The 27,465-nt window shown below is 34.7% G+C and overlaps 1 protein-coding gene across 1 annotated transcript in view; it reads right to left on the bottom strand.

Moving 5' to 3' along the window:
* Positions 1 to 27,226, bottom strand: part of LOC149064675 (calcium-activated potassium channel slowpoke-like) — a 245,649-nt gene extending 218,423 nt beyond the window's left edge. The window contains exons 1-2 of the mRNA XM_089255428.1: positions 26,568 to 27,226; positions 17,519 to 18,556 (exon numbers count right to left, since the gene is read on the bottom strand). Of these exons, the coding sequence (XP_089111554.1) occupies positions 17,519 to 17,860 (342 nt within the window). The 5' untranslated portion in view covers positions 17,861 to 18,556; positions 26,568 to 27,226. The remainder of the gene's footprint in view (positions 1 to 17,518; positions 18,557 to 26,567) is intronic.
* Between the last annotated feature and the right edge of the window lie 239 nt (positions 27,227 to 27,465).

Raw genomic sequence — 27,465 nt, 5'->3', positions numbered from 1 at the left:
CATTTGTATTTGTGTATTTCCATAACATGTAGAAAAGACTTACATAGATAACGAAAAGTAAATATAATTTACTGACAGATCCAATAGAGTCATTTCGATAGAAATCACCATCATCTATTGAAATTAGTTTCAAAATAAAACTGACATAGCAAAAACAAAATTGAATGAAATCTTTGACAAGTGACTTTTAATGAGCTCTTACGGTAATTAAAATTAACGTAGAAAAATAATTATAATTGTATTCTCAACAGGAATTAAAACCGATGAAAATAAAACAAAAATGCAGTGTACGTAAATTGATTAATCCCATGCCGCTTTTCTTCTTTTCGTTTAGAATGAAAAATTTGGTTCATAATGATCCAAAAACTAATAATTATCCATCATCCCAATGTATATTTAGATTCATAAACTCATAATTAACATATGCAGTTCTAATTACAATATCATTTGTGTCGAATTAATTATTAATTTTTTTTCTTTGTCAGTTTCTACTGATTCCGCAATTAGAGGCATTTTTCCTCTCCTTCTGTGAAAATAATGCCGTTTTATATAAAAAAAAAAACTAACAAAAACCGTTATTGATATTGATAAGAGTGTCTGAAAAGCTATCCAATTAAAATGGCATCGAGAACAAATAGAAAAAGTTTTTCGAACATCGTTGATTTTTGTTAATAATTGCTTCATTAAACAAGACTTATAATATATATATATCATTAATATGTCACGATTGAATTGGCAATTAACGGGAGTTTGGAAAAATTCTAATAAATTTGTATAATTTTTCTCCCATCAAGAGTGTAAAAGTCATGTATTTGTATATCAATCGTATTTTTAATTATGAATGTGAAAAATCATGATAATTGTATGTTTGTCCATGTGTGGTCTATATGCTTGCTGTGCCGATCGATCATGTAGAAAAGAAACCATTTTTGTAAAGAGGAAATTCAGAATCATACAAAATTGTCTCTTTAAGTAGAAGATACATTTTTTTCGTACCTAACTAGTTGAAAAAAATCTCAAAAAATTTACATGAAAACGTAACAAACATGTAACTTGAAAAAATACATGCCCGAATCAATATTTTACATGTCCGGTAAACAACGCCTAGTTTTCCGTTTCGAGCAAATTTTTCTTGCGCATTGAAAACGAACGTGCTAGGATACTTTGATGAAAATTTGCGTAAAATATAAAAAATTAAGAGCATTGAACTACATTAAAAAAATAATTCAAACTATTCCTTTGCTTGATGGAATCTTAAAATTTTCTACACAACACTAAGGAATTTCTTATACAGACCGAATTTGAACAATTTTGTCCCCGAGTTTTGATCAGCGATGACCGCCTAGTCCAAGGCTTTATAGAAGGCACCTAGTCGAATCCCGTTATAACGAACTCCAAGAGACCGGAGAAATAAATCACTTCGTTATAACGAAAATTTGTTGTAAAGGAATTCCAAGTTTTTTGCATTGTTTCCATGTAAGCTTATCTGCCGGATTAGAAAAGTGTTTATTAAAAGGAGATTTTTTTTTTCACTATAACGGTATTCGTTAAAACCGGATTCGACTGTACTACATTAACCTTGACAAATGCAACCACAATGAGCATATCGGTAACGCTCCAACGAATACAACTCATTGGCTGCTGTCAAATTTCGAACTTTCCTAACACTTTTATAGTGTGGCTTACCGCAATTTCCCTTTTTGGAGCCATTCAAGTATTACGCCAGAATCGAGAGGGGGGGGGGGGGGATGTTCGGATGCAAATGTTCGGATTTGCTGACTTTTGATGAGAGGGTTTGAAAGTTGCTTACGTCATCAACCACCTTGTTTTGAATGTACGTAGCCACTAGTGTTGAAGATATGAAATATTCTAAGCTGCTGACGAAATTTTGCTGACGGGGAGAGGGGTCCGTGTTTTGCTGACTTTTGCTGACAAGGGACGGGAGGGGGTCAAAAATGGCTGAAAATCTGCTTACGTAATACTTGAACGGCCCCTTTATAATAGTTTCCCCCCACACATTCAATTGATGGAAAATACTCGAAGAATTTAAATAATCAGAAATTATCTATCTATATATATATATTTGCATTTCTCATTTGTTTGAACTCAAAATTTCCCATAAACCCTAAAATATCTTTCCCCCCCCCCCCTATTTTTTGGATTTTTGACATCATCGTGTAGGGCATCGAAAAGGTCGAAAGAAATACATGCCAGAGAGGAATTTTTACGTGACCCCCGGACGCGTGGGCAATAGATTTGTCGGTTCCCTGATACCTAGTGATATTTCAATGACATGAAATATATAAAAAGATATATTATTCGAATAAATTGCAATTTCGGCTCTGTCCGGCCAGAAAACAAAATACTTGTCTGTATTCGTAACCTATTTCATTGCACGTACTGTGCAAGGCCCCAGAGGAATGGCAATCCTCTGGGGTTGCGATGGCAATCTTCGTCCACAAATCAATAGATATTTTCTTCTCTGAAGACGATTCACCCCATGTTCCAAAATGACGACGGGATGTTCTACAACAGGGGTCTAGAACATTTCTTGATTCACGAGACCTGCCCTATGTTTATCATCAAATCAAACAGAGATCACCCCCTCCCATGTCAAGGGTGCTCAACCTTTCGAAGAGTGCAGGCCCCTTAATAGGTTTAAAAACGTCTCACGGGCCAAATAAGTGATCTATAAATGTGCTGTGGGCCGCTAAAGTGGTCTGGAATGGTGTCGTGGGCCGCTTGAGTAATCTGTAGATGCGCTGCAAGTCACTTAAGTGATTTGTGAGTATTCTGTGGGTAACTTATGTGATCTGTAAATCTGCCGCGGGCCGCCTGAGTGATCTGCAAATCTGTTGCGGGTTACTTGAGTGATCTATGAATGTCCGGGTGGCTTAGGTGATGACACAGGAAGCTAGTGTGATTTGGAACTGTGTCATGGGCCACTTAAGTCATATGTTATTTTGCCACGGGTCACTTGAGTGATCTGGAAATGTACCGCTTCATTTTCAAAAAATTAGGTTGTGAGGTCGCGGCCCACTTCATACTACTCCGAGGACCACATGAGGCACACGTACATGGAGTTGAGCAAGCATGTCTTTCGGCAATGTTTACGTACGTATGGAAAGATAGTATAAAAATATCTCTAAACCGTATCCTTATGGGCTTAAAATAAATCTAACAGTATTTTTCTTATCTGAATGTCTAGATATGGAACAATACTAAGAGGTTTTTGTTATGCTGAAATAAAGAATGTCAATGGAGAACTTGAAATTTTCTTGGATCATTGGATACAGGATACGGCTGAAATTCTCGGAGGTATAGAGTTCCTGAATGATGACTCTTTGTACCACTTTTATGAGGTTTGAGAAAAATACATCACGGCACCGTTATTCTGGAATATGTCATCGTCATTCTGGAGCGTAACATCACCACTCTAGAACATGCCATCGCCATTTTGGAACACACCATCGTCTTTAGAAAATGAAATATCCATTGTAGGGTAATGATGACCATTGATAACGTATAATAATCGGTAGACTTCTTTTCATTACTGACCTTAGTCCAGAAGAATAGGAACAACTTTAAATCACAAAACTTACTCTAGAAACTTGCATAGTAAGTGCAATGAAATAGGTTAGGTCTTTTTTTTTTTGGCCTGAGATTTTATTCGGGAAATAAATCTGGTTTATCTGTCTGTCTATCTCTCTTTCTCTGTGTGTGTGTTCTTTATAAAAAATCTACAATTTTAGATCTATCGTCGCCAAATTTTGCATATATGCCAAATGAGACCCGACTTGAACGATAGGCTACATTAAAAGTTCGTCAGAACTCGCTGGGCAAATGCCCATGTGAGTGAAAAACTGTCAGGCAGCAATGTTTTTTCGGCCTAAACAACCACTTTCAGAATGTTTACTTTGGTTATTTTTACTTTACCTAGCAATGCGTTTCACAGACCCTTTACAATGATTTGCCACTTCTTTAATCCTCTCAGTAATGAGGCAGAATCATCATCAGCATCACTTTGAGGGTCAGGCAAAGGATGATCCCCCATAGAAATCAGTGTTAAAATTTTCAAATTTTACTGTAGAAATGCGTAAACTTAGTGGGGTTTCCCGCCACATCAATAATTTCAAAAACTATAAAATTCTCGATTTTTGAAATATTGAGTTCGCTTAGAGATAGAGAAAGTTATATATGAAGTAATTAGCTGGACCTACTTTTTGAGTTGGACATTCATGTAATAACATTGATTTCAACTTTTAATTTATAGCTTCTCAAGCACGAAAATGAAAATTAATGTCTAAGTATTGTGTTTCAATACTCAACTGCATAAATTCATGTAGTTTAGGATGTTTTAAAATTAATTATGTGCCCGTAAAGTACATCGAAGAAATTCAACAGCTTTAATTAAGCATTTTTTGAAGCAGAAACAGGCAGATGCATAATACCTAGCGCCCCTTAAAAAAGGGGGAAAAATTCATTTCTACGTTTCTTTAATTCTAGATTTGTTTAATTCATGAGTCGCCATATTGGTCAACTTAGACACGGTTTGTATGTCCCTCATAGAAAGAAGGAAATATTACGTGATCTAAAAAGCCTCGTTGTGAAAACCCGGGCAGCGCCGGGTATTATAGCTAATATATATACGTATGTATATATACATAAAAAAAATTTCTTTAAACCGTATCCTATGGGCTTAAACTAAATCTAACGGTATTCTTCTCATCTGAATCTTTGTGAACGGAAAAATATTCAGAGATTTTTGTGTGTGTTTTATGCTAAGATAAAAAAAAATATCAATAGAGAACTTGGAACACTAGATACAAGATGCGGCTGAAATTCTCGAAGGTATATAGAAGGCATAGAAAACCCTTTCCTTCATGAACTGAATCTCCCTAGAGACTGGGGTTATTTGCGAAAACTTTGGAAACCGTACTGTTTTTCACCTCGGTTCATCCTGTTTCTTTTCCCGTCGTTTATTTTTTAGCTTCTGTTACTATTATGCGAGTGAGAGGACTGAGCTCAGTGCACGTTTCCAGTCTGTGAAAAAGGTAATTTTTTTTTTTTTTATTTCTGGATGTTAAATAAAGTCATGCGCTGATCTTTGCCAAGTGCCAACGTCACCACGTTTAAATTTGTTTCTTTCAGCTTCTGACACTACTGTGCGTATGTGTGTGTGAGATACCGGTACTGACTGCAGAGAAATAAATTTAAAAATGCATAGTGTGTCTACAAGTTCTTTGCATCTCTTTTCACACATTACTTTTTGTTCATCTTTGCATACCTGACATTGATGTTGAGATATTTTTTGGAGGGAAAATGCGAGGTCTTTGTTAACTTCGAACAATGGAGGGAAGTTACAAAAGATTCACGTTACAATAAAACTAGAGCGTAGTTTATACACATCAAAAGTAGATAAAAATATTTTCATTTCTTGGAAAACGTGAAAGATTACCTTATTTAAAAAAATAACTGAAAAAATTCGCAAATGAAATAATTGAGAAATATTAAATAAATCATCATTTGATCATTTTTGTCGCACCACGGTCATTTTCTGCACACGAGGGATAATTAGACCGAGACCTACAATTTATTACCGATTTCAAATGGCAGCGTTTGAAATTTTTCCCTTATAAAATTCACCGAGAGGTTGGTGTGCGACCCTCGGTGTGGGACTTCCCAATCTTTTTCTGTGGTGATGTCGCCGTTTCTGCTGTACCACTGTGTTAGGAGAGTTTCGGGGTATCGAACTCACGACACCTCTAAAAATCCTTTGGCATTTTAGGCGAGTATCTTATCGACCTGGGCTACTGCGCCCTATTAAATAAATGAATAACGTTGTAAAGAAATAGAATGTAATTTTTAAGAACATGTAATTTTTTTTGAATGCATTGATGAATATCGTTTTGATTATTGTCAAAAAGTTTTTGTTCTTTCTAAATATTATTGATATTTTCTGTTAATGCATACAGTATGAAATTGAGTTTTTTGGAATTTGACCATTTTACGTATACATACTGAAGTCGATCTTTACACTGCAAATATATTGTTTCTCACCCCTTGGATGAGCATATTTCAAATTTTATATATCGATCAAAAAAGTGGGGGAAAAAAAAGGCAATTGTATATGCATTACTGATTACTCTAATAAGATAGGATGTGCAAATGTATACATGACTTTTGCTATTAACTGTTCATTGCACTACATATATTAAACTAAAAAAGGTCAACGATTGTTTTACTAATAATATAAATTTAAAAAAATCCTTGAAAAATGAATAGTCGTGTGCCAACAGGCAATTGATTATTTTTTTTATACCTACTGGGAGGACACCCTGGTCCTTTGGGGTCTTAATCTGTGAATATCCCTAATCTATGCATTTAGGTGTGTTTTTTTTGTTTTTGTTTCTGTTCTTGCCTTTTTGTGCCATTTTTTCTTTTGTTTTTATCTTTTGTATCTCTTGCATCAGTTTGTACTTGTTGTGTTATAGTCAAGTTAAGAAGAAAAAAAACCATTTGGTGGAAAAAATATGCAAAAGTTTTGGAGAAGCAATTGTTAGATCATAAATATTATAAAAAGTGAAACATGGTGAGGGGGGGGGGGGGTACAAGAATTTTGCAAAATCTAAATGCATTGACTGCATAAGGGCATGAAACTAATGATGGTATTTACTCCCTTCTCTGAAATGAAGTAGGCCGAGCAAATTCGGTATAGGGAACCAAAAAATCTCGAAAATCACTTTGTCGTCACATAAATCACTCCGAAAATTACGTGAATCCTCCCAAAAATCACTCTCAGCCCTCACAAAAAAGAGCAATCTGCTTCCAGATTTAAAATTATTAACGTAACAAAAACGAGAGAGGTATACAAAAATCGTATTTACGTTTTTGTCTTTTTTTTAGTCACAAGCATAACAAATCGAAAATATGCACACAATTTGTATATTAAACACTATGTGGGTAACGACTAATTACAAAATTTTGGCTTTGTTTGAAAACGTAAAAACTAGTGGAATCGTATTCTGCTGAATTAAAAACAAAAATTGAAAGGAATGGTCTCCTAAGGCAATTTGGTGTTGCAATCTCCTGGACTAATGGAAGGGCTATATGGCAACGAATGAAGCTTTTCATCGAAACGATGATTACACAAACGTTTGCGTGGCTCCGGCAACAGGCGATCGCGTGATGACAAGTATCACCGGTTCTTTCTCATGTAATAAAATACGGATCTTCGATCGGGATAAAATTCGAGAACGAATACGGGGAAATATCATTATATAATAATAAGCTTTTTTATATGGAAATATCCATATTCACATTCTTAGATGAGGAGACGTCATTCAATCATTTCGGATTATTTCACATAATTTTACTGTAAAGCGAGGGGTTAAATTTGAATGATGAATTCTGTGATAATTTGTTTTTTTCTATTGGCACATGATATTTTGCTGATTAATTTAAAAGAATGCTTTATTTCTTTAAGTGGGGGGGGGGGGGGGAGTGGAAACGATCCAAAAGTCAGTTACTGATTTACACTTTCTTTCTTTCAAACCGAGCACAACTCCGGTCTATCACCATGGGCAATTTACTATCAATTGATTTGTGCCAGGAATGTGTGTGTGTGTACAACACATTGAGTGCGTATGTGATGGTGTGTTGATTATTCAGTGCTGCCATCTATATATCAGAAAAGAAGTGTAATGATTGACTATTTGCACCATTACAGGCCTGTAGCTCTCACGATGCGAGTCCGTCACTATGACCACTTGACCTACACTAAATACACATTCATCTTTGCTAGCCTGTCTATAATTACACCATCAGCTCTATGGGCTGGACAAGAAGAAGGGGGGGGGGGTAAGAATTTGATCCTGGTCCGATGAATTAACATTTAACTCCTTCACGAACAGTATTTTGACAAAAAATTTGGATGATCTGTATTTGAAGTACCGGCGATGAATCTACATAAAACTGGTTTCCTTGTTTGCATGTTAGGAATAGAAGGGGATAAAAGATAAGTGCACGTCTTTGAATTCTCACGTTCCCCCATTTGTTTTCTTTCTCTCTGTCTTATAAATATACAATAGAAAAAATATATTATATGAGGGGATGAAAAAAATCACTAAACAGGAGTATATTAATACACCGTAAATCAACTGCTTCGACAACGGGACTCTGATATGGTCTAGTAAGAGACAATATCCAGGTTGTGGTGTCATAGCGATTTTTTTTGACGTGAACCAGCACCTTCATGATATAGAAGACCTCCGCAGTCTGCTTGTGACGTGAGTAAGTAGTCCATTTTCCATCAGAATATTCGGGGGGGAAAAAAAATTCCCTGCTCGCACCATTATCATCGCTGTGAGGAAAAGAAATGATCGGGCTAAAAATTGGCGATTTCTATGTCCCACTTCCAATCACTATGCGGTATTTGTGAGCCAATCAGAAAGATTCTAAGCCAAAATAAGAAGAAATGAAATACAATGCTGTGTTTCAAAATGTGGCAAACTTGCTAGGTAGTCTGAATGACATTTATGGCACACAGTGCACAGGCCTTCTATCTCTAGGAGGTGCTGCGTGAAGACGTCTTTTTAAATCATATGCGATACTGGGTGCGTTCGCAAAAAGTTGAATGACGAAATAATTTTAACACGGTCATATCTCAATTAATATTCAGAATCAATGCTTTTGATGTCTTCGGGTAGATCTCGTTAGCACTAATCCAATGATACAGGTTTATACACCTCTTCCGGTCTGGGCACCAGCCTCACGGCCCACGTTCGCAACGAAATTGCTTTGCGCTATATATTGAGAGGTTCGCAAATAGAAGCCAATGGTATCGTCTGAAAGGCACTTTTTAGACAAATTCAATAATACCCCACTATGACTTTTGTACCTCTTCCGGTCTGGGTGCCAGGCTCGCGGCCCGCATTCGTATCAAAACTGTTTTGCGCTATAGATTGAGAGGTTCGCAACGCAAAAATAGACAACATTCAGATTTTGTTTAATAGGATTTCAATAAAGGGAGTAGAGATTACCTCAACATCTCGTGAATTCTAACACAACCGGCACGTTTAAAAATAAATATGATAAGCATATTGGGATAAATTGAGAAGCTATCCATCTTGGATAAGAGATAACCTTAATCTTTGTATTATATAGTATAAAATGTTAGTTTTTATTCCGTGGTATATGAATTTATATTGGATCGCTGCATTTTGGTTGTATTTGACATCCATATGTTTTATGGACATATATATATATATATATCTTCTCGAACACGAAAAATGAAAATTAATGTCTCAGTATTGTCTTTTAATATTCAACTGCATATATAAATTCATATAGTTTAGGATGTTTTAAAATTAATTATGGGCCCGTGAAGTACATCGAAGAAATCCAACAGCTTTAATGGAGCATTTTTGAAGCAGAAACAGGCAGATGCATAACTTGAAGTTCAAGTCGGGGGGGGGGGGTGCAATCGAAATACCTAGCGCCCCTTAAAAGAAGGGTGAAAACACTATCCATTTCTACGTTTCTTTAAATCTAGATTTGTTTCTTTCATGAGTCGCGCAGGAAGTTACCATATTGGTTAACTTGGACACGGTTTGTATGTCCCTCAATCAAAGAAAGAGGGAGATATCACGTGATCCAAAAAGCCTCATTGAAGAAAACCCGGGCAGCGCCGGGTATTATAGCTAGTTTATCTTATAAAACCAACATCTTGAAAAATCCACCGATATCATGGTATACAAGGGCGCTAAACTACCACCCACTTCCCCTGTCAAGAATGCAAAAAAAAATTGCTCACCATATTCCCCCTTCATAAGGCCAATACATTGCATTTATCAAGTTATTTCATTAAATATTGCAGAAAATAAAAGCGCTCTCCCCTCAACGTTAAACTCCGTAATTTTTTGAATGGAAAAAAGGACTTTCTTTCACAATTTATTTTACTCCGGTGCCGGAAACGGATACGAAAGTGAGTTATATTAGCGGCTTTTGTGATTTCCGGTCGTTATATCCTTCCATTGCTAATAAATTTTCTTCAAGGATTGATATCAAGTATTTGTATCAGAAACAGTAATAATTTTCTTTTTCGATTCTCTTGCCGACTTGTACTCGAACACTCCAACAATGAATTAATACAGGTATGATTTATTTGAACGCGTACAAATTTTTTATTGCTTTAAATTTTTAAATAAATAATTTACTTTTACGAAGTATACTCGCATAAATAAATTCATTATTTATTTTTTTAAAATTTAAACTCATTTTTGAATAATATTGAAATTCTAAAGTGCATTATGTGGAAAATGCTCAACATTTCCGACATTTTCATAACTTTGTATGCCGGAGGTAAAGGGCAGTCGTGTCACAAAAGGGAAATTTTACAGGAAAGCCGCTTTTAAAGATTATTTTTAGTATGTCTTTCTATGGAGCTTGCGTGTTTTATTGAGTGAATATTTGTTATTTATTGAAATAGGACTTGGGGTTCTCTATCGTATGTGCAGTGTAATGAAAGTACTGTTAAACACCCCAAAAGAAGAGCGCTTCTCTTAAGAACACCTCCTTTCTTTTTTTAGCGGAGTGTTGGTATTGTACACAGGATAAATGTAAGTTATATAAATAAAATAACTTACCCCCGGAGGGTAGTAAGTTCCAACACAATTGATATTGGCCGGCTAGTTCATGAAGTGGCCGCGTGATCTCTGGCCAAAGTCCGATATCGAAAGGTATGATTCGGGATCATCGTCAAGTTAGCGTATTTTTCGTGATAACTATGTTATAACTCTTTAGTTGGACCCATCATGGACGGCAACCCATCAAACCACAGTCACGATGCGGTGATAATTTTTTCCCAAAATTTGGAAGAATAAACTATATGTTTTTATAATTCTTTGTATAGTTTTTCTCTCAAATTTCACTTTTTTTTTCTCTTTCGTCACGTGGGACTAATCCAACACAGCTGCTATATACATATAGTCATGCATCACACGTGAAAAAAATGTATTTGGCCCCTATACCGCACCATCTCACATCATCACATCGAGCTTTAGCCAGGAATCTCCGGCCACTTCGCGAAATGGCCGACCAATGTATGAATCATTTTGGCAATACGGAATTTGAAACTCTTGGCCAAAAAATCGGCCGCACTTCGGGCTGTGGCAGTAACATATACAGTAATCATAATAATCATTTTGAATTCAATAAATACTTCTGAAACACATTTTTGAAAGGTTCGTGTTTTCGTTACTTCATTGAATCGAAAAATCAATTTCGGAAAAAATTTATTTTTCATGAACAGTTCTCACAGAATTTCATATAGTATCAACTTTGCAATTAACTAAGAACTTCATTTTACAGGAAATTTATAATTTATCGTGTTTTAGATGGTTTTAAGATGAAATATTGAAATTTTTTGTGAACCACATACTGTTTCACGAAAATTGACATATTTGAAAACCTTCAGTTGTTTGCAAAGGATACTGTCATAGAGAAACATATAGTACGACCAAAAAGATATTTGGATTTATGCGCAATAGTTTTTAGTATACAATGTCTACCGTAAGCACTAGCAATAAGCTGTTTTAAAACGACTGGAAACGTGGGTGTACTCATCGTCCACCAGTTTTGCATAAAAAGCTGGTTTTGCCACTCCAAGAGACTCCTAATCGTTAAAGAAAGGTAGAATAGGAAGCAGCTATTGGCTAAAGCGATTTACTGATGTCATACTTGCGCTCTAAAGTGGCGGATGACTCAACCTTTAGTTTCAAATAGAAAATGTCGCAGAATTTTTTGAGAATGTATATCTACATTATGATATGGTAGTGAATACGGGCATTGTGAAACTCTATTTTTCAATGAAGTTGTCAGCCTCTTTTTCGCGCAAACTGTTAATCGGAACGGCTGCCATAAATATTTGTGCATACATGTATGTCCTATGTGTATAAATGTTTTAATTCAATGGAATAATTACAATTTCAGTAAAATAATTCTTATAAACCCCAAGGGCACTAAATTGCTGCTCGCGAGATGTGAATGGTTCTCCCTGGGGTAGGATCCAAATATTACTTTTTCCCCTTTCTTTTTTTCCTAGAGAAAATAAATGGTCCTCCAGGGAACCCCATATGGAGAATTATATTTGCCAGGTGTCAGGGGTTCGCTATCTCTTAGTTTCAAGGAGCCTTGAATTGATTTATAGCGAGAGTATAAAACTTTTTTAGCCAGATACCAGTTTGAATTTCACATTCACAAGCTTAGTCTACCATGAACTGGCTCCCGGGAGTGAGAAAACATATTTCTACTAGTCACACGCCGCAGTTGAATACTAAGGCCGGTTCAACACCAGCAGCGCTACGCAGCTTCAAACTGCGGTAAAACCAATTTTGAAGTGTAATTGGCACGGCGCGGGCTATTTTAATGGTCAATTTTCTGCGTAGCTACCCTTCCAAAACTGGTTTTACGTCACTTCGAATTGCTTTGCGAGGCAAGTGTGAACCCGGCTTTAGAGATACTAAATGAAATTTTGAAAAATAAGTTGTCTGTATTTCAAAACACACAGGAAAGAGTAATTCAAGAGAAGCTTTTAATATATCTCCACCCCATACGTTGTTAAATCTATTTATTTTGCTGCACTAATGATCAGTCTTTGATTCTTTACAGAAGTTTCCGTCGACTGTCCGTCACCATTGGTACGAGCCATTACCATCATTGCCACTATACATATTCACAGGTATTGTTTTCACATTATTCTGCTGGTTTCCCTGAATGTGGCGATTCGATAATTTATCATTCGCATGACACTCCGATGCCGAATGCCACCCATTAGGGATGTCATTCATCACATATGCATTTCGCGTCCGTCCGACATGCCAATCATGGAAGAGGAAGACAATATGCATGGCATAAGTGAATTATGTTAGCATTAATTCGTTTGTTGTCGATTCATTTATATTTATGAGAATGCGCATTAGGTCATTGTTTGCGCATGAGGAGGAGACCTCGACCATTGAATTGATCCGATGCAAGAATCGTTTCCTTTGGCAACCGATCATCAAAACTCTTCGTACCAGATACTAGTTAGGAAACCAAAAAAGAAAAGAAGCAAGCACTCATTTCGTCGAAATAAATAAAAAAAATACAGGCGAAAAAAAATTATGGGGAAATTGCGAAATAACAAACACACATAATGCCAAATATCACGGAATTACCGACGTACGTATTATCGATTTTCCTGTATTGATGGAAAAGAACACGTTTTTTTTATGCCTCCTCCTTTTCTCTTGTTTTTTTCCCGAGTCGAAACCGTAGAAATCACACGTGAGGAAATGCCATTGATGGAGAATTTATTGATTTTTTTTCCAGCAATGTATGAAGAGCTATTATTATTATTATTTTTCCCCCCGGTAATTTACACACCACAGCGTGTTATGGATGGTAGAAAATTAGCACAGAATGGGAATGAGTCGACTTATCCGATCAAATTCTGGACGAAAAAGCCTTATTGACAGCTGTTGAGTCGTTAAGATAAGTTACGGAATCGGATCACGAGAGAGTTCTCTTTTTTTAAATAACTATTTATCACCCAAAAATCTACATGTGTGTCCATGGTCTTGAAATAGGTTTATGCTTTTATTTTCACTAGTTATTTGATCCCACAAGTCAAAATGGATCGATCGATCAAAAGTATGATTACCATCCATCAAAATCCATTATTTTTTTACTTATGCACAAAGTTAAATATATACGGGGTGATTATAAAAAAACTATCCCTACATATGGGCCCCTAACTATCATACCATTCACAGAAACTGAATGAAATTTTGGCATAAGGTATTTTGAGGTATGCGCTCAAGAATGATATGGAAAACAACAGTGTCACTATAACAGTTACGGTTACAGTGAGAAAATTTCGAAAATATCAAATGGAAACACCAAGTTTTTTGTATTGGAATGCGATCTCCATACTGAAATACACTAAATAGCGTTGGAATGGCACCTGTAGCACGAAAATCCCCGGAGCTAGGCAAGGAAAAAGTAAAAAGGATTTTGCCGTGCACCAGAGCATTAATGTTCGTTTCATTCGTCACACCGTTTCTTCGGCTGAGATCCCAGCCTGATTAGTTCTCCACAAGGTCATGTGGAAAATTTGTGAAACACAATAAAATGCTTTATTTTATGCTGCTTCTCTGTCCTCATTGATTGTCCTCACTTTTAGCCTATCTAGCGCCGGTGATTTTCATGTTACAGTTGCCGTTCGAACGCTATTTAGGGTTTTTCACAATGGAGATCACATTCCAATACAAAAAACTTGGTGTTGCCATTTGATATTTTCGAAATTTTCTCACTGTAACCGTAACTGTTAGAGTGACACTAACCACAGTGTCAAGAATTATATTGTTTTCCATATAATTCTTGAGCGCATACATCAAAATACCTTATGCCAAAATTTCATTCAGTTTCTGTGAATGGTATGATAGTTAGGGGCCCATATGTCGGGATAGTTTTTTTATAATCACCCTGTATATATATATATATAATGACCAGAATTTCAAAATATATATATGTATAAAATTTGAGAAAATTGTTGTCTTAGTACCTGGTTTGTATCAAATTTCGTTTAATGAATGCGGATTTTATTTAGCAATGAAAGATAAATCAAGTTTAAAATTTCGATGTTAGGTGGCGCATCTTGATGAGAAGCATTGAAATTTTTAAATAAGAAGTAATATGGAGAAGCACATTCTATGAACCATATACGAATTGAAGAATAACGTGTGTTCTTACCACATTATAATTAAAATTACAGAAAATCCTCGCATTGAAGCTGAGAAATCAATATTTCCGAGAAATTCACAATATACGATAAAAAAAACCCTTTTTTTTTAGAAAATAAATATACAAAAACGATACGAGTTTTTTATGTTGTATATATTTTTTTCGACTGATTTCATTGTAACTTGAATTTACTTTCTCTTTTTGCGATGATTGAGCCAAGCGTTTGGAGTATCTTCTTTATAAGGCGAAAACTACAAACACAGTCTCATGCCCAATCTCACTCCCAAAACTTCTGACGGATGTTTGCGCTGATGTCACCAACATCTGGTGTCATGGTTGATCTAGTTACGTCGCTTGATCAAATATTTGATGTGGAAACGATGTGAGCGCTCAAACGAGATCAAACTTCAAGAGTCTTTGCCAAGTAATCCGATTAAGGGCGAAACGAAAGAGGGCTTCCTTTCGACGGTAGAACTATTCTGTTCTTCCTTATATATATATATGTCTCAATTTCTTCATACTTCCGTTTGACATCAAAGACGAAAAAGATATTTCATTTTGGAAAATTTCTCGTTTGGAAATTTACCCATTTTATCTTCAGTTTACCGATATGCGGATGAATATATATATTCTCTCTCTCTGGAGAAATTAGCGGAAACTTTGATTTCTCGAGGATTTCATATTTCGACAATTACTTAAGGAGTGTACAATTTCATTAATGATTGAAAAATATTTATGAGATAAATGCAAAGTTTTTTATTATATTCGTTACGGTGATTCGTTTATATTCAACTATGGTGAAGTTTGGAGTTATTTGGACACTTTTTCTAATTGGAAGTATGATTCTAGTCGGTTCGTGAATTATTCCAGGATACAGGAACTTTCCTATGCACTTTGTACGTACTGAGATACAGAATTTAATTCTTTATAAGGTTCCTCTGTCCTACAACTTCAAATTAGAAAGTTATTGCTCTGTCTCTTTGAGTCCAACAAAAATTCCATGTTTGTAAGTTGATTGAAAGTTTAGGGAACATCTCAGAATGTAGAAATGTTCCAACAAACTGCAATTGCAAAAGCGTATTACAATTTTTTCACAAGTTTTCCAGTTAAAATAAGCTATCCTTTCTCTCATTGTTAGAGATTTGAATTCAATTATCTCAGCTAATATTGCCCTTACAAACATGGGATTTTCTTTTGTTGGGCTCAGAAGAGACAGGATCAGTAATTTTAATCGGAAATCAATAGACAGAGGGAGCCGAATGAAAAACTAAATATTGTTTCTCAATACATGCAGGCCGTTTCACCACAATTGATAGAAAGGAATATAAATATTACGGTTCACATTTTAAAATTCAAAAGAAAAAGGATCATCAAAGAGAATGGAATTTTTCTGTGATAATTGAACGCCCAAAAATCATTATTGGGGGAAATACAAAAAGTTAAAATTTATATACGGGCTCCCAATTTAAAAAAAAATGCCAACTAGTAAATCTTGCGCTTTGCTCAATGAATTAAAAAAAATTTATATCGTAAAATTTGGATCAAAATCCACCGAGATATTAGTTTTTCTTATCTCACGGTATTTGGAGGGGACTAACTAGTATGTGAAAAAGTGAAACACAAAAGAAAATGAATAAATGAAATATTAAGATGGAAAAAAACCCGTTTATTTTGAATGAACAGGATAATTATGAATAAATATTTTAATGGTTATTTCTCTACTGTTGACAATTATAACGTATAAGATTTTTTTTTGTAATTTGTTGTATTTGCGTTTTTGTATTTCTCTTCTCTTGTCCATCTCTGTAATTGGGCAATCCTTGCCTGTTGAGACGTGAATAAATAAATTAATAAATAAATATTTACGAAGAAGGATTTTCCGTACAATGAAAAGAAACGCACACATTATTCATGAATTATTCTAAATTGAATCCAAGGAAATTCGTATCAAGAAGTAAAACTATTCAAATTTAACATTTCCAACGATTTATACAAGTTTTCAACACATTTCATAACCCATGTATAATACCACGCTTTATTATGCTTTATAATTCTAGTTATTATTCTCTGCTTTCATTTAGGTAAGTGAATTATAATAAAAATATTCACAATATCCTTTTAATCATAAACTCCATCCATTATAATGGCTGAAAAGACGAAATTTACTCTTGTAATGCTAGTCTAGCATTTTTACAAACACAAATTTATTGATGTTCCCCATTAGGCTCCTCGAAGGATAAATCGACTCAGAAAAATTTTCTTTGAAAAGTGCCAAATATATAAAGCTTTGATTATCAATATCTTGACGAATTTTACGGATAAATTTCTTTGAGTTTCGTAGAGAAAGGCGCAAAATTTACTAATTGTCATTTTTTAGATTTGGGAGCCATATGCAAATTCAAATTTTTGTATTTCCCCAAATAATTATTTTTGGAGTTCAGCTATCACAGATAAATTTCATTCTTTTTGCTGATCACTTTTCATATTTTTGTTGAATTTTAAAATGGGCCACAGAATATTCATATTCCTTTTGGTCAATTAAGGTGAAACAGCCCGTATACTATATCTAAAATGAAAGCGTAGTTTGAATACTTTATTCATAATTGAAATCATGCTTATATCAACAAAGATTCAAAAAGATGAATTTTCTGTAAGAATATAACTTTACACCAAGAAAGTCATGGTTTAATAGATTCTATCATTAGAGTAAGAAATATATGGACAAGGTACTCACCAATATACGACCAGTGGTCGACTGACCAGATATGAGTTCACCAGCCCAGTCCTTAGCTTCAGTCATGAATCCTATCTCGGTGACTTCTCTAGCTCCTCCACCAGCCTTGGCATTGACATCAGTCTGTTTGAGTTTGCTCTGCGGAGACGAGCTCCGCTTCCTGCAGCACAAGAAAGCGAACGCTCTCCACAGCAGGATTATGAAGAGACCCGCGAGAAAAGTGAATATGCTGGACAACAGGAAACACCACCATTTCCTATCTCTAAGGCACAGTATGTCCGGATCCGTTATTATGGTTTCTTCCGTCAAGTCCACCGCTCCGTTGTCTTCGATACCTTCCATCTTGTATTTCTACGATGATAGTCCCTGTATTTTCACGCGTGTGTGTGAGTGTGTGTGTGGAGGTGTCTCTATGTAAACACCTCTGTTGTTTCCGATGTCCACCGAGTCATTGATGCCAAGTCCTCGACCATCTTAGGTGTGAAACTGACGACATGAAGACCATGTCTGATGGTTTTTCCTCGAATATATTAACGCTTTATTTGATATTATCCGTAAATATTTGACGCATATTCACTAAGTGCTATTGTAGCCTTATTAATTCAGGCATCCAAAAAAGAATTCAGTATAATAAGAAAGCGCTGGTAAAAAAAATCATAAGGCGAAAAAATACATCTGCATTGAAAATAGACGCTTTATTATCCCTTAAATAATCAAGGCATGGTAGCATGATTTCTTTGTTTCGTTGATATGACGCTTATTCATAATAAGAAATGTTTTCAATCTAAGAGTTCATTTTATTACGTATTTAATTGAATCCTTGTATTTCACCATGTTTTGTCGCGAGGTACCGAAAGGCTCAGGTGGTGAATGAGAATGTTCCATAAGCAATACAAGATATGTTTCATTGGTTAAATTGGGAATTTATATGAGATGGTATATTCACATAATTTTCTTCCTTTTCTGCTTTATTAATCAAGAATCTTCATTTCAGTCTTCATCTGTCCTTTTAAGGGGACTAGTTGAACTAATATCTACCTGTAAAAAGATTTAAAAAAAAAATATTCAGATGCTGATTTGGGAAAATCATTGTCATACAGAAAACTCTGTGAAATATACAGTAAATTGATGAAATGTTGAAATTTTTATGCAAAGGAATTATGTGCTTTGTGTGGTAGTATGATTAACGAGTAACCTCTACCTTTGCCAGTTGAGGACTCTGAGGAGTCATGTATGACTATTACGTTCAGCATTTGTTGCTCGTAGTAAGGGGATCGTTGTTCGTGCTCAAAAATTCTGCGAAATTCTCTTCCGTATGGAATGATACCTTTTATCATCCAATACAAAAGTCCAAATTCCATAGACATAAGATTAACATAGATTATGTCATTGATCTATATATATAATTGATATTCTGTGTGTCTGCCTGTATGTTCTATATACAAATCTACAATTTCACATCGATCGTCAACAAATTTTTCATATATACCAAATAGGACCCGAGTTAAACGATAAGCCTATCGTTTAAGTCGGGTCTACTTTGAAAGTTCGTTAGAGCAGGGCAAATGCCCGAAATGGACAAAAAAACTGTCGGGCAACAATGGTTTTTGGGCCTCAACAATCCCTTTCCGAACGTTTACTTTGGTTACCGTGGTTCCCTAGCAATGAGTTTCAGTCGTGTATATGCCTTTACAATGGTTCTCTAATCCTGTTACTATATGTATAATAGTTTATGCCTTTGTAATGGGGTTTGCCACTTTTTCAATCCTCCCAGTAATGAGAGTTTTTGAATAGATGCTATAAACATTTTCAGCATCACTTTGAGGGTCAGTCAAAGGATGATCCTCATAGAAATCAGTGTTAAAATTGCCGATTTTAATGTAGAAATGCGGAAATTTTCTGTGGGGTTTTCCACCACATCAATAATTTTAAAAATTGTATAAAATTCTAGATTTTTGAAATAATGAGTTCGCTTAGAGATATACGAAGGCCAGGAGATTAAATATGAAGTAATTAGCCGGACCTACTTTTCAGTTGGATATCCAAGCAATGACATTTATTTCAACTTTTTATTTATATCTTTTCATGCATGAAAATTAATGACTCCGTATTGTCTTTTGATATTGAACTGCATAAATTCATGTGTTGGTTAAGATATTTGAAAATTAATTATATGGGCCCATAAAGTACATCGAAGAAATTTCACAGCTTTAACTAAGCATTTTTGGAAGCTGAAACAGGCAGATGAAGTTCAAGGGGCCCCTGAAGTTCGGGAGGTGATCGAAATACCTAGCGCCCCTTAAAAAAAGGAAAAGAAATATTTTCATTTCTACGTTTCTTTAAATCTAGATTTGTTTATTTCATGAGTCGCGCAGGAGGTGTCATAATGGTCAATTTGGACAAGGTTTGCATGTCCCTCAAAGAAAGAGGGAGATATCACGTGATCCAAAAAACTTCATTAAAAAAAACCCGGGCAGCGCCGGGTATTATAGCTAGTATAATATAATGATCATCTTATATCTATGCCGTAATCAGCCGGCCTAAGACACATGAGCTGTTCGTGACCCCACATAAAATTTCGAAGAAAGTTCCGAAATATTCTAATAGTAAAATTTCCAAATCAGAATTCTAAATAGGAAAGGATGGAGCTGGGATGAGGGGTTTGCAAGCACATCATAAGTTGCGGCTTACCATCTAAAAATATACACGATGTCTTTTTGCTCTTATATCGGACTACCTCCTAATTTTCGAGACGAAAAGATTGAGGTAAATATCACCAGGCCCGCCACTTCGTCCTACGCGGCAAACATGTATTGGCCACCTCCCACCCTATCAGCTGTGACAAATTAACTAAGGGAGGTGAATTCAGCTCCCCTTTTGCCCGGCATCCGGGACATCAGCCTGCTCTCACCCCTAGTTGAGGCGCTGAAAAACCCGTCTTATAGTCTGTCAGTACATACGTCATTACAAAGAATGCAACTGAGGGGTCGTGAGTGGCGCAATGCTAAGATGCTTTCCATGAAGGCGACCTTCCCCTCCACGTGTTCAGTCAACGCCACCTATAGAAGTAAGCCTCTGCACATCATGAGCTTCTTGCGAGGCCTTCTATTCGTGGTGTTGGTTCAATCCCACGGAACAGCAACGAAACCCTCTTTCTATATCGACCTGATGCGACCACCGATAGATGATGCCTAAATATTAGAACGGTGCTTACAGAATATTAGAACAGTACGGTAGGTATACAGTATAATGTGGGTTTATGATCAATTTGTCACGTTGTTGATTCGTCCCCGAAATAGCTGTCATATGCATATCAAATAAAATCCAACAAATTTTATTGATAGTAAAGCCGAAACCCTATTTCTAATCAACGACTATCGAGATCAATCCAACATGATCTGCCGGCAGACTGTCAACAGCCAACGTTTGAAAAGCAACGCAAGGCTTCATTGCCTTTTCGTATTTTGTATATCCACGAATTTCGGTTCAATAAACATGCGCTTCTCGTTATGTAAACTTGAAAAAAAGCGTGTACGAACAATTTAAATTTTTTTTTTTTCATTTCCAGTTTATGAAGCTCAAGGACTTGTTAGTTTAGATAACGTAGGTTTTTTTTATTCTTACATGACATTTTGAAGAAACAGAAATGCATGTTCGTCCGTCTACATTCTTACGTGGTTATGGAAAATGGTTTTGTTTAGAATAGTTTTGTGGGGGGTCACTACGATTTTTTCGGAGCATTTCGTATGCCGTATATTCCCATTGTTATTCAACACCAAGGAGGAAAATGTACAATATGTATGCATGAGGATGAAATTCTGAATCATTGCCTCAAGAAGAAACTTTCCACGCAATTTGGGAAGACATCAATTCTCTCTACATGTTATTCGTGATGTTCCGAAATGCTTGTGCGTAAGAAATTTATGTCATTTTTTTTCTCTCCTTCGTATGAAAGGAAGGGAAAAGAAAGATCATTCCTGCACATCCTGTATATACAGCACCGACTGGATCGTTACGCCACTGCCGTACTTTTGACTACTTGGCACCAAGATGATGATGAGAAGGACGTGATCTTTGTCGTAACGTGTTTGAGGCTCCAATAATGCCCTGTGCATTAACGTTGTCAAAGAAAGAATAAAGAAAGAAATCCAGCCAATTCAGCAATACCATGAGCATTAAAAAAAAAAAAAAAAATCAAAGCCAGCGCGACTTTGGTTATTCCTAACTCAATGGTTCTAGACATACACACAATGGACATTCTCTCTGTCTGTGTATCTTGTCTGTTTTTTTTGGCATTGTCTTACGCTTAAAGTTGTTCAATAGAATTCCACCCATCTATGCCCATTTGCACCTGTTATCATCAGTAGAGCAAGCCTTGAATAAGATTTTACTGACTAATGTCCTCTTACACACACTGATAAACTAGATGCTGTATTTCTTGAGAGATGGGTAGAATTCAATTTTAAGCATTCATTTTTTTTCTCCGGTCTACGTCTACTAGCAAATATTGACGTGCATCAATAATTTTTTTGCATACGCTCAGACCTAATTCAACAGTATTTAAATGTTTTTTTGTAGAGTGGAAAATGTATAAACGTGAAAATTTAATTTTATCCTACCAAAATCCGGTGAATACATCGATTCGGTGCTTACTTTGAAAAAAAAAATCGAAGGTTTTTATTTCGACAGCGACGCTCACTTTCGTGAAGCGTATAGCAAAGAAATGCAGTAGTTGTTATTTGAACTTTTCCATCGAAAAAATATTCCCATGAAAAAAACTGGTACACAAACCACAACTATGATATTTCCCACAAACTAATACATGTGGTGCCAGTTCGTAGTCTACTAGGAATTGAGCTATAAAATAATAATTAACGTAGGGACTCTGTAAGTGTAAAGCAACGTTAGCTTCCAAAATTACGTTTTCAAAAACATGAGTGGCTCAGAGTTTAGGCCAAGAGATATGGTTACTGTAAATATGCTTGACCGTACATGCACCTCTAAACATTCCTCCTGGGAGTTTTCAGTGAATATTTGACTGACGATGCCATCTGTCTTCCATATTTTGAAAAAAATTGTCGAGTGCCTGAATTTTCATGTTAGTATCGTGTTGAAGGTCTGCTTGCATTTAATTTTATGTATATCGCGAAATTTTCGTCTCTCGAATGAAGTCCCGCCCCGCAATAAGAAATAATCCTCAAAATATATTTTTGAGCTCAACGTAAGCGTCTCATAACAGTATATACCACACCTTTCAGAAGTGAAAAATTACTTTCATATGCATTTATTTTCACTGTTAATACTAATGCATCAGTAAATGCTCAGAACATAAATACTTGAATGTTTATAAATAAAAAAATATGATTATCCGATATTTGAATTTTATACAATAACTCTTATTGGCCAGTAAGTAAGCACTGCAAGTTTTTAAAAATATTAGCGGCTACGGTGATTTGAAATACGGTAATTGCACTGCGTTAAATACATTTCATTGATAATAATGATCGTAATAAATAACCTTCACTTGGTTACAATTACATGACTTAGTTCATTGCAATACTCTCGTTGAAACTGGAAAAAAAATCCAGAATAATTTTAATCTAATATTAAGTTTTAACCACTTATCGAACTAAATTACAACGAATAAATAAAAGCTAAAATATTTATCAAGATAATAATATATTACATTTATTAACAGTTCCGAAAAGAATGGATAAAAAATATACGGTATTTTTAAAGTTCTCTAATTAAATTCCAATACCTATAATCATCATAATCTTTTAATTAAAACTTCGATTCACGCAATAACTGAATAATAATGCTTCAAAATTAAAAAAAGCGAAACTAAATTAAAGGAATTTGAAATTTTGATTTTAATGATCAGCTAAGGTCAAAGGACAGTAGAACGATAAAAACTCTCCTTCGCTGTTAATGACGCCAAAAATTAAGATTCAACTTCGAGGAAATGTTCATTAAGTACGCATTTTTAAAATGTTGCTTCGGGCTAAATACCATATATAGGTTGCATAAAAATTGGAGGGGGAAAAATTAATTTCGTTTTAGAGGAACTTAAAAATTATTTTTTCTAAGAGAATCATTTTTATATATATTTTTTTAAAAATGAAAATTTTTAGGTGATTTAATAATTAACGATCATAATTTTCTTAAAAATATATTGATGCAATCTTTTGTTCCGAGGAAACTCACTCGCCGTATTTACCCTTTAATGTTCAATTTTACTTTTCGAGCTGATAATTTTTTTCATAGTTAAGGGTGCCACGACCCCCGGAATCGATTATTCAAAAATGACTAAAAATATTTAATTTAATTGTGCAAATCGAATGCAAAAAATTTTGTGTCAATCCGCCAATTTATTTTTTCAAAATAAGTAATGAAGTAATCAATTATAGTATATTAAATACATACAACTGCAGAAACACTTTCAATGTGATTTTGTCAGATTGCAGTTTTTAAGCTCATTCATAAGGTAAAAAAAACTACCGTATCAAAAATTTTGAAATTTGCAGAATTGCTTATTCGACATGTGTTAGCGGAATGGAACTCAAACTTTGATATCCGACTATTCGTTAGCATTTTTAAACTTTTAAAAGAAGGTAAATTTACAAAATCTGAATTTGACACATTTTTTTTTTAAATACTTCCCATTGGTCAGTTGCTTTATCGAAGGTTGATTTTACTAACACATGTTGAATACACATTTCTGCAAAATTTCAAAAATTTCGATGCAGTAGTTTTTCTTTTACCTTACAATGAGTTGAAAATCTGAGAAAATCGCGTCGAAAGTGTTTTTCCTTGTATACATTTAACACTACAATTGATTATTTCTTTCTTTTCTTTTGAAAGAACAAATCCACGGATCGACACAGATTTTTGTTTTTGCATTTGATTTGTATTTGCAATTAAAAAAAAAGAAATATTTTTAAAGTCATTTCTGAAAAATTTATTTCACACAGGGGTGATGAATGAGTCTCTTAATGACACATATTGAAATTCGGAAAAACCATTTAAAAGAAATCTATCTCGGATTATACTGCTTAGGCAGATCCTTATTGAAGACTTGCAAAGCCTCAAAAATTGCACAGAAAGTAAATAACGTGAAGTAAATTACTTTCTCATGATTACCTAATTTGTGGTTCAACACAATCGGGTTCAAACATAATAAAAAAAATTCGGATTACAAAACTTCAAATTTAAAAAGAAAGCAAATAAAATATTTTTACAAATTAGCGAAATCACAGCCGCACATGCTCTGCAACAAACAAAGAGTTGTTTTCGTTAATTGGGACATCTACGAGCAAATTCAAAATATAAAATGAAAATAATATGAGCTTACCTTATATGCAAAAGCCATTCGGAATTTTTTATCTTCAAATTGGCTTGAGTTATGAACGTTTAAAGAATCTTTTGTACATGTGCAAAGCTAAGCATTTTTGGGTAAAAATCATAATATTTTCTATTACTTTGAAGAACATTAATCAGCTGCATCACCTAAAACTCAATAACGGGCGTGATATTAGTTATAAGGCTCATCAATGACTCATTTATGGATAGCCACGAGGGGTGTGGCTATCAGTATTGCTCGGCATTGTGATCACGCGTGATGCTACGACATAAGTCTTGACATCTTTCCGGGAAAATATTATTATTCTAAGCAGCTTTGAAGCTACATGTGAACATGTTTTCCAAAAGAGGTCATTCAATAAACATATGTGTACGTCAACTGTACAGTATCGTGAGAGCTTATTATTATAGTTTCCACAGTAAATGGAATTATCTTTTGTTTAGGTTGCGTATATACGGGTAATGCCTTTTCGTGTAAACAAATTAAATAATCAACGAATAATATTAAGTTAATGAGAACGAAATCCTATTGAAACGTGGATAGCGTTGGAATGAATGAGTTTGACATGAATAGGTACCTAATTTTTTATTAAAAGTCTATAATTAAGAACCATGGGAGTGATAAGCATTACGACCATTAATTGCAAAGTTTATTAATTATTGACATGTCTATGGTTACTCAGACAATTTAATTTCCATAACGTAATCATGTAGAATATATCATGTAAAAAGTATCAATATCAGGAACAAGATTATTACTGAGTCAATTTTTCCTCTATAACAATGAATGATCATGAAGAAAACCTAAATAGCATATTTTACTCACAAACCCAACTAATTTTAATTAATTTTGCTTGGATATTGAATTATTTTATGCCGTTTAATTAACTTAAAATTATTTACCTTTATTATTTTTTTGCATTCGTTGCTCTGAGCATATTCGTTGAATAAGAAAAATGAAGTACAATTCAAACCATCGATTTGATTTCAATAGATATTTTATGAATGCAGGTTATGAAAAACATATTCAAATAGTTGATAATCTAATTTGGGAAAGCGAGAACTAGGGCGAAATTTCAGGAAACATATTTTGATAGAAAACAGTTTTTGAGGACCATACGTGAAATTAAAACGGTAGCTGAGTTCTTTCTTTTTTTTACTCTTTGGTGACTAAAACACTTGAAATCCTTCCAAAAAGACATTAAAATATTGATAAAATTTTCATTTATGTTTTGATTACGAAATAACGTTATAATATTTTAATAAAATTAATGCAAAAGAACCAAATACAGAAAATTATTTAAAAATAATAATGTCTTTTTTCATCTTTCGACACTTATTTTCTACATTTTTGTTGATATGGAGGGAAAATATATCAGGTCATTTTAATTATATTTATTAAAAATGCTGAAAGTTACCTCACTGATGAGTGTTTAATGAAAAAAGTTAATGCATAATAGCACCTGCAAAGTGTAAATATTGCTTATATAAAATACCCAAAAAATTTTCAAGTATTGTTCGATGGATTGATATATCGAATATTACATAAGGAAATTAGTTTTTGATTATATCTGCATCTAATTTATTTATATAAATGATTTCTACAAACAAAATTAATTCCCATACTTTGTGAGCATGAAATTTCTTTAAAAGACTTTAATGTATGCGAATATAAACATCACCATACCTTTCATTACGGAAAGTTTCTCGCTCTCCAAATGTTCACGCATGTTGGAGCGCAACATGCTTCAATGTCCAAAACAAATTCTTGGACTACATATTCAAATAGCACCTTCACAAAAGCACATGTCAAAAACACAACACACGTACACACTGAACAAGTGACAAAAAATATATAAAAAAAACTAACTTCAAAACAACCGTATTTTCTTCGAAAACGTCAATTATAGAATGAAACCTCCGTCTTTACGAAACTATTTTAGCAGCGAGTTTCGCCGGGGGGAATGTACAGAATGGAAAAGCGCTAAAACAACAAGAAAAAGAGATGCAGGAACAGAAAAAAAAAGAATTTTTTTTAGAAAAAGACAGACCCTAGAATGACACCGAGTTCTATCTTTACGTGGAGTGACTGACTTCTCTTCAGGTATCGCAATCAACTGAATCATCAGCTGATCCTCTCGTTCTTTTATAAGAACGGCAAAATGGATGCCGAATAGACAACAAAATTGCACACATTAATTAATTTACTATAATGTTATCTAAGGGGGGAGGGGATAAAAAACCGGGGACGTGAGAGGCTTCAGACTGAGGAATGAGAGACAAAATTATAAAAAAAAGAGGCGTCCTTTTTTTAAAACGTGGGCTGCGCGTCTTATCACAGCGAGAGGTGGATAACCACTGACTGAGGCAGACCCATCTCTTTTACATGGCAACGTGGAAGGGGTTACTGTAATCGGGAAATAGGCTTCCCGTTGGCATCCAGAAACCATGAAAATATCGCCGGATATCGAGCCAACTTCTTTGTTCTTCAACTTCTCAGTGTCTGTGAGTTATTGCATAATATTCCCTATGATAAATATGGCAGAATCTCGGCAAAAATACTGAGACTGAAGTGCCTTGATTAA

The sequence above is a fragment of the Pholcus phalangioides genome, unplaced genomic scaffold, assembly GCF_987345545.1.
Source record: "Pholcus phalangioides strain wild (caught in Gottingen) unplaced genomic scaffold, Ppha-v1.0 ptg000042l_1, whole genome shotgun sequence".
NCBI lineage: Eukaryota > Metazoa > Arthropoda > Arachnida > Araneae > Pholcidae > Pholcus > Pholcus phalangioides.
Note: the sequence above shows the minus strand (reverse complement) of the source record. Positions and strands in the feature narration are given on the sequence as shown.